This window comes from Dendroctonus ponderosae, unplaced genomic scaffold (assembly GCF_020466585.1).
Source record: "Dendroctonus ponderosae isolate FM_Combo_2020 unplaced genomic scaffold, Dpon_F_20191213v2 Dpon_F_20191213_6, whole genome shotgun sequence".
NCBI lineage: Eukaryota > Metazoa > Arthropoda > Insecta > Coleoptera > Curculionidae > Dendroctonus > Dendroctonus ponderosae.
The window spans coordinates 2,186,082-2,199,253 of NW_026018814.1; the positions used below are offsets into that span (position 1 = coordinate 2,186,082).

Below are 13,172 nucleotides of genomic sequence, written 5' to 3' on the forward strand. Positions count from 1 at the left end.
AGAAACTGATGATGGTGGAAAACACCGAAACGTATTTTAATTGATAAATAGACAATAAATGACTGAAGCCCAGGAATTGATTTTGATTTGGAACTAAATTAAAACCACACGCAAACCCCTTTTCAGATACAACCCTCCAATAATAGGGGGTCCAATTGATAATTGCCAGCTCTCAGATTGCCCATTCTTCGAACTGAACCCCAGGGTGGATTTTTTGCCTGAACCTGGCTTCGAAGTGTACGAACGGGGCAGTTTTGGGCACGGATGTGAGCCGAATCACTTCAGCATCCGGGAAAAACTCCCAGCGAAACAACCCGGCCTCAAAGTGGATCAATGTAGGAAAATGCGCGATTCTGTGCCCTTTTAGTATGTAAAGTTTCACGTTGATTCAGTGTGTTACGTTGGATTTGGCTCGGCGGCTAAGCTCCTCCCTCAGGCTACTGTGAAGTCAGCGTACGTTCCAACCGAGCTGGATTGCAAACACGAATGCTCCCAAGCTAGGCAAAGGGCCGATTTCCGATGCATGACTTTCAGTTTTGTGTAAGCTTTAGTAGAATCGCAAAACGTTTTAATGGAGAATCGTTTGCCAAGCAAAACTTCTTCTAGAACTGACCGCACGCACATCGCTCACAACTGCTTCCTTTCGGACATTATTCAAAGGGATCTGTTGCCGAACGTCGACTACATGAACGAGCCAAGTTCCTGGATTTTTACTTGGGACGACTACAATCCAGAATGCACCGACTTGGCGCATAAATCCCTGGATGCTTCGCATCTACCAACCCAGTTGAGACCGTATGGAAACGACGGTTTAGGTATGTATTAAGGAACCATCGCGCTCAAACCTTTAGCAACTGATCGCAGACTCCCTAAATCCGTTGGACATCTGGAAAGTGTACAGTGTGAGCGGATGGCCGTGCAAACGCGGAACTCTTTGCAAGGAAAACAGGGCCGCAGGCTTCTGGTATTGCGAGCTGGACAGCGGTGATAACGCTTGGGACTACTGCTGCAGCCCTGACCATCAATGCGGGCTCTCAAATGGATATCCATATTCCTGGTAGGTCCTTCGAGCTATAATCGCAAAAGCAAACCCATAAGAAAATGCTTCAGGTGTTATGTGGGCCCTACCAAAACGCAGTGGCGGAAGTGCAGCGACCAGTATTACCCATATACAGACAGGTTTGATAACGGGAAAAAACCCTGGCAAGCATCCGGGCATTATCCTCCCTCTCCTCAAAGCGCTGGTTTGCGACCGGACAGGCCTAACGCTCCGGTGAAGCTTTCGCCTCCCAGGCCCAGCCTCAACGAATACGAGGAAGAGTTTGATAACGAGTTTCTAGGCCCTCCAAAGCCTGGTAAGTATAAAATGCCCGATATTCAATGGAGTTTTGGAAGTTTTGGAGGTTTAGGCGGTTTTGGGCAACCACGAAGATGGCCAGTCGCGTACCTTCACAAGGAAATGCCCCCCAATGCCGCAGTTCCATCAGACACGCGACCGACGCGCACGGAGAAAGCCGAAACCTCCAAACTATCCGCAATCAAGAGCTTGATCGACGTTATCCAGAACACCGAAATTAAAAACGTTCAGTATCACATTTCCAACGATTCCAACAAATCGGATGACATACTCACTGTAAAAATCCCTTTGCCAAATTTGGAGGAAGAGCCGCAATCTAACAGCACAGAAGCAGCGAAACGCAGTAACGAGTTGAGCAGCAAAACTAGCGTTCAGTTTCAAGTAGTGGACAATGTGCGACATGCTCCTTCCAATGAAAGGAGCGATGGAAGGAATATTCCCATTTCCAAACGTAGTCAAACAGCGGATAGTCCATTCCAATACCCGGTATTTAGAAGAGGTTTTGTGACGCGCACAAACCTCACGATGGCTAGAACACTCTAAAATTCCAGGTAGATTAGGGCAAAAAAGTCATATATGTTTAACATTTATTTCAAGAAAAGACCCCTGCCTTTAGCACGGCTCTTGAGCGATTCAAACATAAGCAAATACTTACTTAACCTAGTAGTACTAATGATCATTCCTAACTTCATCGACAAACGAATCATCCTCCAAGTAAGTGGCATCGAGCGCGTCTTCCCACTTACCACCTTCAATGGAAGATTCATGTACCCCAGTTTCTGACGCTTTAAGTTTTTTAATTGGCTCCAGCGCTTTTTCATTCTCAGATGTTTTTCGCTTGCGACCCTCCTCAACATCAGCTGAAAGGTCTTTAAGATCACCTTCTATTACAACTTCAGTAGACTGGATAACAGCCGCTGCATTTGCAGTCGCGATTGGATCTTCCCGGATTGTTTCCGAAGGTGCATCGGCAGACATAATTTGCGCTTGCTCGCTTTCAGTACTGATTTCAGGTGTTGGTCCAACTTCGTCTACAGCGTCAGTTTTCAAGCTTTGCTCTTCAGCCGGCTGAGTAGAACGTTCAGATTCAATTGAATCCTAAAGAATTTGTTTTCGATTTGATTATAAATAACAATTCATTATCAACTACCTCCACGTTTGCTATGGATTCACTTTCTGGTTCTTCTGCAATGGGTTCCATTTCGTCGTCCTGAATCTGCTGGCCTTCTAAAATCTCGTTCCCGTCCTCACTGGGCGCCGTTACTACAGGGTGTTGAGAGATTTCTTCATCGTGCTTGAATTCGACTTCGGCATCGACATTCATTTCTTCGAACATTACGTTATCCGTTTGTTCTCCTATGTGTTCAATTATAAATGATGATGCCAAATAGGAAGCTTGTACTTACCCTTTTCACTAAGCCCATCATCAATCGTTGATCGATCTGATTCAGTATATCTTACGTTGTACGCAATGCTTTCGCTTGTGGAATTCCGATCAACTGAATCATTGTGAAGTTCACTGGGTTTCGAGGCCTCTTCTGAAAATCAGTCAATCGACAAATTATTAGAAAAATGCTAACAGAATAACACAAACAATGCGAAGGTTTTTTTAGTGCAAAATAACCCAACATACCCATACTAGCGCTGAGATCCTGAGATGTTTCCATTTCTTCACCGTGAGCAGCGTGATTCTCCGCCACGTCCTCCTCCGCGTCGTCCAAATCGGTATTCATCCGCATGAATAAAGAAGGACAGATAGGCTGGCACAACTTTTCCGAAATTCGAAGCCCCTCCTGGCAAATATCAGCAACAACATGGTCCTGATGGTTCGATCCCTTCGTCAGAATGTTTAACGCCGTATGTAGCGAAACCACGACTGGAACAGTGTTTTGATGCAAGAAACCCACCAGAATCTCATATAGATTCGCTTGACATCGAGGATCAGTGTAAAGATCGGATGGCTTTCCCGACTGGATGTCCAGCAGTGTATCCAAAACTGACTTGTGCAGATCCTAAAAAATATATATACATATATGAAAAACGTGCTATTATTATCAAGTGGTTTTTAATACCATCAGCAGGTCTGCTTTTACGTTTAGTGTGGTGCAATCCAGCAAGCGCTTCAATACTTTCAAGGCGAAATAGCATGTGGTTTTCGCACTGTTTTTTCCCAATTTCGTTGTTGACACTCTGCAATAAAAATTAAAAAATATTTATAAAAAACTCAAAATTAATTCAAAAAACTTACAGCCCTTCAGTGGTTTTCTCACTAGACACTATTCGATTTACCATTGCCTTTCGCTTGGCTTTCTGCGATTTTTTTCCGGTTGCAGCATCGGTTATTGTCAATGTTACCTGCTGCGCTACAGGAGTTATGCTTAACAGTACACATTCCAGTATGTGCGATTGAAAATTTGGATGCAACGAGCTTTTCGATATCGAAATCCATTCATAAAGAGCTCGGTAGGCTGCTTCAGAATACAGGCTGTACAGGAAAAGAATATCAATTGAAACAACCTAAACCGTATCAATGTGTGTGCCATACCAGTCGATTAAATAGCAATTGCAATTATGAGTTCTTTCGATGGAATCCACAATTGTTTTGGAAATTGTATAGGAAAAGGGCAAACTGTTGGACTGGAACCTGAAAGGCAAGAAAATAAAAATGTGTGGTGTAAATAAATTGGTTTCATGTGTTGATTCTTACCAAATTATAAAAAGTCTTAGTAGCTTTAAGGCCGCGCACTGGATCTCCAGAAGTTCTAGGGAAAACTGATAAGTTTGTAGTGGGACCTCATTATTCCCGCTAATGCATTTATGGAATGACAAAGCCCTTAGAATCAGGGCCAATAGTTCATTTGGTCTGGTTTCCTTTGCGACTGGATACTTGAGTCTAAAGTTAGAAAATTTTATTGACGAACTAGTGCACCTGAGTAAAGTTCACGAGCAATGCACTGATTAATTTCACTCATACTCACTTAATGGCAATTTCAATGAACTTGTACACATTGAGTATTCTTCGGCCAGTAGAATGCAAAACGCTCTGGACGCTATGCGTTGGATTGTCCTCAAATTCGAATGCGTCCCCCTCGTATTCACCGGGAGTGAAATATTCCGATTCATTTTCAAAAAACTTGTCATAAAGCTGGTGAGCGGTTCTGCATAATTTATGGAAGGTTTGCGTAAAATTTGTCTTGTGATTTACTCCACTAACACCAGCAGCACCACACTAGAAAATATGATCTATTGTTACTTCCAATCAACCTGTAGAACTACATAGATGTAGGTCGAAGCTAACTCCACAGGCGGTTACACAGGTGTTTCTTTTACGGCGACTGCATACCGAAAGATACCTACACTCTGTAAGTAGTGCAAAGCTATTGCAGCTTTTTCCACTAATTCTATGTCCTCGGAGTCCAAGAAAATCAGAATAAACTTCTCGATTTTTGGCTTCTGCTGCCCAAACCAGCTGAAATAGTACTTCATGCATGTAGCCAGAGTGGTCAGTGCGGTTTTGCACTCGTAAATATTCACATACAAGGTTGTAATACAGTTGTCCACTACTTTTGAGATGTAATCCGACACGAACTTCTTGTTAAAGTCACCTCGATCATGAGCCACTTCAATGATGCGGCCTGCAATTGAAAGAAATGGTTTCCATTGAACTTAGAGGCAACTGAATTTCTACATAGATACAATAGATAAACGTCTTGATTCGCAGTTACCTAAAACTCGTAGTTTCATCTCCCTTAAGACATCATCAGGGAATTTCACAATGCAGTGGTTTATCCAAATTAAGCCGTTGTCTGCCACAGCATCTGAGCTGCAGCTGTTGATAATTAAGCTCAGATACTCCAAGCCCTCCTTGCGACGTTTTGCCACTGATAACAGCCGATTAATTTCACTAACTATGGCCTTTTCATGGGTCTCATGTTGGAGGTTCAACGTCAGTATGCTTGATAACAGCTTTTTCACTCCTTTCTCCTCACAAGTGAAGATGTCTTCTATTTCACGGGCGACGAGAGGCATTGTCCAGATAGATTCAATTCAGTAGGAAATCGAATAATGCTGTAAATACAGTACTTTTGAAAATATATTTAGCATGCAGTCTAGCCGCCAGTTTTCAAGGAAATTATGAGGTTATGGTCTCTCGTCTTTATCTATGGTTATGGTACAGCTAAAGAGGCGTGGTATGTAAAGGTCTAACAGGTAAATGTTAAATCTTAGACAAATCCTTTAAATTCATAAAATGAAAAATCAAAAAATGCAAGTGTGATTGATTAATGAAGGAAAACAATTAAGACATCATTAAAAAAGTCAAAGGATAACGACAGTAAAATTAGGGTCAAAATTCGAATACTCAATAGGTTCATTTGATCTGCGATGTTGGCCACACTGAGGGTAATTTTAGCTTTAAAGAAGACTACAGGAACTAACCATTAATTAATAACTTACATGCTTGTGGTAGAAGCGGCGTGCCTTCAGTTATCAGAAGCATTTGATAAATTCATCGTCTAGGCGGTCACTAACAGTCATTACAATTCGAAAAGAATAAATCAGGTAAGCAATACATCTTGGGCTACTTTAAAATACCATTTACTTGAAAACACGATTTTTGCGAAGGAACCCTTGCTTTTCACTGCCTTCCATTACACGCCGAAACAGTTTAGGTAGTTTATTTAAACAACTGCAGTCTAGCCCATAGTGCAAATGCTTTCATTGCGATTGACCGTGAAATAAATACCATGTGCTGAAAACCTTTGAATGCAATTGAGGCGACTTCATTTGCTAACCACATTGCACGTGTTTTAAGCAAAGCCACTTTAGTCTTGACGATTAATATTCTATTTCAGAATTCAAGATGGTGAAATCAGAAGTGAACACACCCAACAAGCGCAAGAGTCTCCAGGCGAACTCTTCCGCCAAAAAAACTAAGGTGGAGAACGGCAACGGAGTCGCGAGTCCAACAAAACTCGTGAGTATTAAGAAGGAGCCCCATTCCCCAAAAGGCGTCCAATCGCCCAAAATAAAAGTCGAACCAAGAAATAGTCTACCCAAGGCCGGTCAGTCTCCCAAGGCTTTTCAATCTCCTAAGGCTGTTCAATCGCCTAAAATAAAAGTTGAGGGAAGAAATAGTCTACCCAAGGCTGTTCAATCTCCCAAAGCGCCAAAACCGGTGACGCCTTCTCCTCAAGCCAACAAGAAAAATAAGAAGGGCAAAGCTGGGGGCGATTCCCCGAAAAAAGTGACATCGTTTGCGGGAACCAAACAGCTCACTAAATCCATTGAAAAAGTGAAGAAGCCCAAGGCTGCACTCGAAGCCGGTGAGGGCAAGAAGAAAAGGAAGAACGCATTTGCGAACTTGATTGCCCAAGTGAAGGCCAAGGAGGGCACCAATGATCCTGAACTCCTTAAGATTTTGGACATCAGGTTAAACGCAATCACTGAAAGGGGCGATCTTACAAAAACAGCTAAGAGGAAGCTGAGCATCCTTAATAAATTGAAGCTGATTTGCACTGAAGGTTCAACAGCGGCCAGTCAAAAGGCTAAAGCGCAGATTGCCGAAAAGAAGAAACTGGGCTCCGAGAAAAAACTTCAGAAGAAACCCGTAGCTGCAAAGAAGGTAATAATTGATTTAATTCAGTTTGCTTGTACGGCCTTGGAATAATTGAAAAATCTTTTATAGGCAGCTGTAGGCAAAAAGGCATCTAAGTCCCCGGCTCCAGAACTTGCAGACAGCGAAGATGACGAGGAGGAAGAAGATGATGATGACGATTCTGAGGTTTCTGATCATGACTCAGATGCCGAAGAGGGTATGTGACTGTTAATGAAATCCTGTTTAATCGTAGAATAACTATTTGCTTGCTTTACTTTTAGACGGTGACAGTGCGGAGGAGGAAGAGGACACTGATGCGGAAGACGACGACGACGATGAGGATGATGAAGAGGACGATGATGGTGAAGAGGCCGAGGAAGAGGAGGACGATGAGGATGACTCAGACGAGGAGGAAATTCCAGTTCCCGCTCCCAAGGTTAGTGTTAAGAAATCCAGGCCCAACAAGAAAAAGTAACTTTATCGTGTGAAATTAGTCTGTAACCATTTTTTACGTCATTTTAATTTTGTTAAGATTTCTATGGCCGGTTTTTCTAAATGTCTGTTTGATACTGGTGTTTACAGGAAAATGTACTTTCTTATTCCTTGAATCAATAGGTTCATCCCAAGAAAAAAGAAACATTTATGTATATTTTTATATCATTGAGTTTATTTACATTATGTAAATTGCGACCTTTGAAAATCTTGATACATTAAAATTAGTTCGTAAGAAAACGTTTGATTTATTTCTTCCTTTGCTCACATTCTGCTGTTCCTAAAGTACGTTTTCCCTTCAGGAAAAAGTCCAACCTGTACTTCCTAAACCAACGCCAAAACAACCGACCATCACCGACCTGTACAGCAAAGATATCGTTAAAAAAGGTCAGAAACGATTCGTGTTGTTTGTGGGAAATATTCCTTATGATGCAACTAAAGAAGAACTCGCGACGCATTTCGCCAAAGTGGGCGATATTGTGGATATTCGCATCCCTACAGAAAAGGGCAGTAACAGGCCGAGAGGCTTCGCGTATGTTGAAGTGAATAATGATACTTCATATGAGGTACGTACTTATTGGTTTGTTAAAAGAAGTAAGCTTTCACGGCTATTGCTTGAAAGTTTGCCGGGCTTTTAGACCTTCCTGGCCGACATTATTTTCCTTACCAGATTCACACTGAATGTTTAATTGCAGAAATGCATGTCGATGCACCATTCGCAGCTAAGAGGCCGAAGAATCAATGTGCTATACACCCAAGGAGGTAAGAAAAAAGGGGACGAGAAAAAGAAGGAAATCAAAGGAAAAAATTTTAAACTACACGCTCTTCGCAGACAGGGCAAGTTGGCAGGCAGTGTGAAAGAGTCCCAGAAAAGGTCTTTTAGGAGGAATAAGAATAAGCGCGAGAATGGCCAGGATTGAAATGGAAAAATCGTATTTTTAATGATTTAGTCAATAAGCTTAAACAATGTATGTCAGGATTAAAAATTCAATAGTTAAATCAGTTTTTGTTGACTGTTCTTCTGATATGGAAAATTGCGAAAACTTCCGACGAAAACAATTTAATTAAATATAAAAAAAATAAAAAACCGGCAAAATGCTATTCTTGATCAAGAACCCAAATTTCACCATACATTATTGGTGATACTGGCCAACCGATTTAGATTTTGCGCTAGTTTTCATTTAAATATCCTCCTTCAAGCATTAAATGTAAATTTTGAAACTGCGCGCCATTCACCGAGCTATCGGGATTTGCGGCCACACAAACCACAGATCATAGAGTAACCTGTGTGATCTGTGACACAAACGTTGGTGTTCACATATAGTTTGATAATCTGTAGATTATCACTAGACGTGAGTTTGAAGGCGCCCGTGCTTCTAACCTATTATTTCACACGCGTTTTCCTGTTTAGCGGCATAATCTCGTCACTAGAATAAATTCTGGAATTTTCTTGTTTTAGTTCGGCATTCTGGACGATTCATAGTGTTTCAGCTTGCTAAAGAGGGCATTTTACGGTAAGCAACAATTATTTGATCGTATTAATCATTTTTTAAAGCGTTCGATCAAATAGCTTTTACGTCGAGGACACGTTTTTTTTCGAAAGATTTGCTTTTTTATGAAATTACATTATTCCATGTAGCAACTAACGTGTTTAATTACATCTAGTGAATATTAGCTTTAGTTATTTGCCTTCTGATTGCCTGAAGCAGAAAGCTTCAAGCAACATGCTGGCCCTCATGGCTTATCTTCATTCTCCTGGTTTCATTCTCCTCGTAATTGAGTCCCGAGGCTTTATTAATTTTTATATATTTGACTGCAAAGGCCAAAAAAAATTGGGAGTCTTATTGAAACAATTAAATTGGCGTTTAGCAAGAAAAGCAAGTAAGAATCAAATGAGCCAACAACCCAAGCCAACGCAACATGCGGTCTTGGATTGTTGATAATTCTTCTGGTTGATTTCGCAGAATAAATTACATAGTTTATCTTAAGGAAAGAGTCTAGAACCCACTAAACCTTTCTCGGGGCGCAGTCCTGGTTTTGCAATTATTGCAGGCTACTTTTCATGCAAATGCTGCAATTTACAGACTCGAAATCTCTCCAACACGTCATTCCGAAGTTCGAACGATTTATTGAATTTCTTTCGTTTTAGTACAATAAACTGTTCAATCGCCAACAACAAACTAATTTTCGTGTTTACTTAATCAATTTTATCTCCAGCAGATTGCCTGAGTTGGTATCACTATCTACGTGTATTTTTGTAAACGCATGAAAACTTCCATTTTCCTGACCCCAGCACGACAATTATTAGACGAATTCTTTTATTGCAGAATATCAAAATGGTTAAAGCTGGAGTAAACACACCCAACAAGCGCAAAAGCCTCACTCCAAATGCGTCAGCGAAAAAACTTAAAGTGGAAAACGGCAACGGTGCTCCGAAAAAACAAGCCCAATCCCCCAAAGGCAAACAGCAATCAAACAAAAATAATAAAAATATCAAAGTCGAGTCCAATGATGAATTACCGAAAATTGCCCCCAAAGGCAAACAACTGAATAAGAGTAACCAGAATACACCGCAAGTAGCAAAAGGGAAGCAACAGAAAAACAAACCCGTCAAAGCCGAGGCTACTGAATTGGCCGAACCCGCCGTTGCGGCTCCAAATGCAAACAAAAACGTTCAACAAACCGAAGAAGCGCCTAAAAATGCGAAATCTGCCACTGCCAAGCCTAAAGGGCCCAAGCCTAAAACGCAAGCGAAATTAGCTAAGGATGGAGCCCAAACGGCGGAAAGCAAGAAGACAAGGAAAAACGCGTTCTCCAACTTGGCTGCTGAAGTAAAAGCGAAGGAAGGCACCAAAGACGCTGAACTCAACAAAGTGTTGGACACCAGGATAGCCGCAATCACTGTACGGAAAGAGCTCACGAAAACAGCTAAGAAGAAGCTGGGCATTCTTAATAAACTGAAAATGATCATCAACGAGGGCTCAGCCGCTGCCAGCGCAAAAACTAAAGCTGAAATTGCGGAAGCCAAGAATGCCGCTGCGGACGAGAAGCTGCAAAAGAAAGGACAGCCTGAGAAAAAGGTAACAATTTACGCGCTATCCGTAGTAGTATTTTAGCTAATTCAAGTGTACTTGAATTTTTATAGGCAGCTGTAGTCAAAAAGGGTAAGGGGTCTAGCAAACAAGTTCCTGAAGATGATGGTGACGATGAAGAAGAAGATGTAGATGAGGAGGGGGCGTCTGAAGATGAAGATGCTGCTTCTGACGAGGAATCCGACGACTCAGACTCATAAATCAATTGTCAGTAGCTAATCCCTTGAACTTTGGTTACTGCGTCCAAGGTATAAGAGTATACAACAAAATGTAAAATTTTTATATTCATAAGGTAAGATAAGTATGTTACTTAAGCAATTTTAGTTCTGTTAGAACGTGTATGGGTGTTTCTTGTGCATAGAAAAACCAATATACGTACGTCCAAACAGTGAATGTTTCATTAATTAAACCCAAAAAAGGCAATGTTTTAAGAATATGTCTTAGCAACATTTATTTGCTTTATTTCGTAAATTTTCGCAAAAATGTTTTGTAATATTCGACAATTTCGGTCAGTTAAGTTACAATACACCAAGACGTTCATAATGTCGAGTTCTTGTGGTTCTTTGTGAACGTCGCAAAATCGCCCCAATAAATTTCAATATAACAGAACAAACAATGAGTTTATTTAGAAATAATAGTTATACAACATACAAATATCACAGATTTTGACTCTTGTATCAAATAACGCAAAGAAACCGGTGAAAAACAAGCGTATAATAATTATAAGAATATAGGTTTCAATCAAGGTGTATAAGTCGAAAAAGTGCGTAGGTAAATATATATATATTAAGTAGTAAGGTGCGAGAAAAATGCTATTGGTTGGCAACAAGCTTCAGTGTATATTGCAGATGATTTAACAGTCTCAACAATTACCGGACTCCAGCTGCTATCTGCTTGGATGCCCAGATTGAAGTCGTTGTACCCATAGAGAAAATAAAATATCTTATTTTACTTACTCCAAAGGTTTTACCAAAGGCACGTAAGGATGATTTATACAACAGCAGTGAAGAAACCCAGTTTTTTACTCCTTTTCTTCGGCGCTCTCCAAAAACTTTCTAATTGAGTCACGCAGTTCCAAGTTAGGAATCAGGGTCGTATTTGTGAGAACCGCATTAGTCATGGGACTGGTATATTTTCCGGACATGAACCATTCAGCGACGGCGTTTTTTTCGTATGTAAACCCGTCCGAACACCTAACAGGTTCACGCATAATTTCATGAGTGATTGGGCATAAGAATTCATGGGGAATATCGACGGTGCAAAACGCCTGGATGTCTAGCTGGAGTTTCTTTAGCCACTTCAGTTCTTCCATCATTACTTTCGAGGTTTCTTCATCTACGATTGAAAAATTGTGCATTTTTTTGAGAGTTCGGCAAAAGCACGTACCCAAGTCCAGGCCGGAACATACTTCAACCTCGGTTAAAGTAATGAGTTTTTCCCCGTTTAATCCCGAATTCCTCACATTTTGCGCAATCTTGCTCATGCTGATCTCGGCCAGCCATTTGATCACATCTCTATTAGACCATTCTGCTACTGTTTTAGAGCGGCTTTTCATTTTATTCGCAATGGCTGTCTGGAATACCTTTAAGAACGTTGGATGTTAACGGTTTTCCGCATATGTAGGGCGAGTTAAAGTACTCGCAAAACTCAATTTAATGTGTTTTAATGTGTAATGTTTTCAGTTGTCAGTCTCTCACCAGTTGTTGGGGAAGTTTCCAAAGCCATAAAGTCCTATCGAGACACCCAGTGGCCAGTAGTGAGCAATCGGAATTAAATGAGCAGCAAGTCACTATTGAGTCGTGGTCCAGCACATAAAGGCAATGCCCTCCATAAACTGCCCACAATCTGGACTGTCTATCCGTTGCGGTGGAGCAAACAATCTCTCCTACCACTGGGGAGAACCTGACGGAGATCACGTTGCCTCCATGCCCCTGCAGTGAGCGCCACTGTTTCACCTCGATATTCACCACGCTGTTCAACTTCTGGAACAATTTCCCATTGAAAAACTGTTGGGCAGGAGCCCAACAACTGCATATTTGCAGTTGAGTTGCAGTTGAATTACCTCGACGCTGATTCTCCAAAGTTTCACCAAACTATCGTTTCCACACGTAGCCAGCAAATAGTACTGTCTATCCGATATGGTGTTCGGTATGGGGTCGAGATTGTCGGAAAAATCGCAGCTCTGAATGCCACCATCATGAGCATCTTCTTTAATGTAGAGACATTTTGCGGTTTCCACCGCCCAAGCGCGATAATCGGCATTACAAGACGCTGTAACGACGATTTTACTATCGGGGGAGACACAGGCGGATGTTATGGTATCCAGGTGTCCCTCCAATACGCTACAAAACCCAGAATAACAGAGCGGTTAAATTCCACAACAAATTCCGATGATTCTTACGAAATTGCTTCCATTGTATCCACGTTCCAAATGACGGCTTTCTCGTCGTCTCCACCCGTAATTATGAACTTGCCATTTGGGGAAAATCGGCAAACTTTAATGGATAAGCCGTTTTTTGGGACTGATAGACATTTTTCGCCGGTCTGAAAAACCACAAATCCGGTAAAACTCCCTATTCGATATCAGGATTTCGATTGCTTCATCCAATTAATCAGGAAAATTGCAAACTTAAAT

The 13,172-nt window shown here is 41.4% G+C and overlaps 5 protein-coding genes across 11 annotated transcripts in view; 3 read left to right on the forward strand and 2 right to left on the reverse strand.

The window, feature by feature from the left end:
* The window catches only part of LOC109536280, a gene marked incomplete at its 5' end in the record, with an annotated part of 14,631 nt that extends 12,728 nt beyond the window's left edge, over nucleotides 1–1,903 (forward strand). The window contains 6 exon segments of the mRNA XM_048667870.1: nucleotides 127–335; nucleotides 393–540; nucleotides 607–815; nucleotides 865–1,057; nucleotides 1,111–1,355; nucleotides 1,410–1,903. Coding sequence (XP_048523827.1) covers nucleotides 127–335; nucleotides 393–540; nucleotides 607–815; nucleotides 865–1,057; nucleotides 1,111–1,355; nucleotides 1,410–1,900 — 1,495 coding nt within the window.
* Nucleotides 1,831–5,581, reverse strand: LOC109536282. Of its 2 annotated transcripts, XM_048667876.1 has the most exons (12): nucleotides 5,083–5,581; nucleotides 4,715–4,992; nucleotides 4,336–4,586; nucleotides 4,065–4,250; nucleotides 3,903–4,001; nucleotides 3,606–3,842; nucleotides 3,430–3,547; nucleotides 2,991–3,369; nucleotides 2,764–2,895; nucleotides 2,508–2,713; nucleotides 2,013–2,455; nucleotides 1,831–1,896 (listed from the first exon to the last, which is right to left on the reverse strand). In XM_048667876.1, the coding sequence occupies exons 1-11, from the start codon at nucleotides 5,384–5,386 to the stop codon at nucleotides 2,027–2,029; spliced, it is 2,619 nt and encodes an 872-aa protein (XP_048523833.1). In that variant the 5' UTR covers nucleotides 5,387–5,581; the 3' UTR covers nucleotides 1,831–1,896; nucleotides 2,013–2,026. The 2 variants fall into 2 exon arrangements, with proteins under 2 accessions (XP_048523833.1, XP_019757994.2); XM_019902435.2 differs by lacking the exon at nucleotides 1,831–1,896 and having other exon boundaries at nucleotides 1,933–2,455.
* Nucleotides 5,582–5,766: 185 nt separating this feature from the next.
* Nucleotides 5,767–8,444, forward strand: LOC109536284 (nucleolin). Its single transcript, XM_019902436.2, has 6 exons — nucleotides 5,767–5,917; nucleotides 6,211–6,980; nucleotides 7,044–7,170; nucleotides 7,235–7,389; nucleotides 7,748–8,011; nucleotides 8,141–8,444. Exons 2-6 carry the CDS (start codon nucleotides 6,219–6,221, stop codon nucleotides 8,363–8,365), a joined length of 1,533 nt encoding a protein of 510 aa, XP_019757995.2. The 5' UTR covers nucleotides 5,767–5,917; nucleotides 6,211–6,218; the 3' UTR covers nucleotides 8,366–8,444.
* A 320-nt stretch (nucleotides 8,445–8,764) lies between these two features.
* Nucleotides 8,765–10,925, forward strand: LOC109536285 (transcription initiation factor TFIID subunit 11). Its single transcript, XM_019902437.2, has 3 exons — nucleotides 8,765–8,959; nucleotides 9,773–10,525; nucleotides 10,591–10,925. The coding sequence occupies exons 2-3, from the start codon at nucleotides 9,782–9,784 to the stop codon at nucleotides 10,735–10,737; spliced, it is 891 nt and encodes a 296-aa protein (XP_019757996.1). The 5' UTR covers nucleotides 8,765–8,959; nucleotides 9,773–9,781; the 3' UTR covers nucleotides 10,738–10,925.
* Nucleotides 10,926–11,138: 213 nt separating this feature from the next.
* LOC109536281 (WD repeat, SAM and U-box domain-containing protein 1) overlaps nucleotides 11,139–13,172 on the reverse strand; it is a 17,478-nt gene continuing 15,444 nt past the window's right edge. For 5 of the 6 annotated variants that reach the window (XM_019902432.2, XM_048667874.1, XM_048667875.1 and 2 more), the window contains 5 exons: nucleotides 12,939–13,081; nucleotides 12,600–12,879; nucleotides 12,235–12,519; nucleotides 11,924–12,119; nucleotides 11,139–11,872 (listed from right to left, as the gene is read on the reverse strand). In XM_019902432.2, the coding sequence (XP_019757991.2) occupies nucleotides 11,559–11,872; nucleotides 11,924–12,119; nucleotides 12,235–12,519; nucleotides 12,600–12,879; nucleotides 12,939–13,081 (1,218 nt within the window). In that variant the 3' untranslated portion in view covers nucleotides 11,139–11,558. The remainder of the gene's footprint in view (nucleotides 11,873–11,923; nucleotides 12,120–12,234; nucleotides 12,520–12,599; nucleotides 12,880–12,938; nucleotides 13,082–13,172) is intronic. The other variant, XM_048667872.1, reaches the window with a different exon arrangement.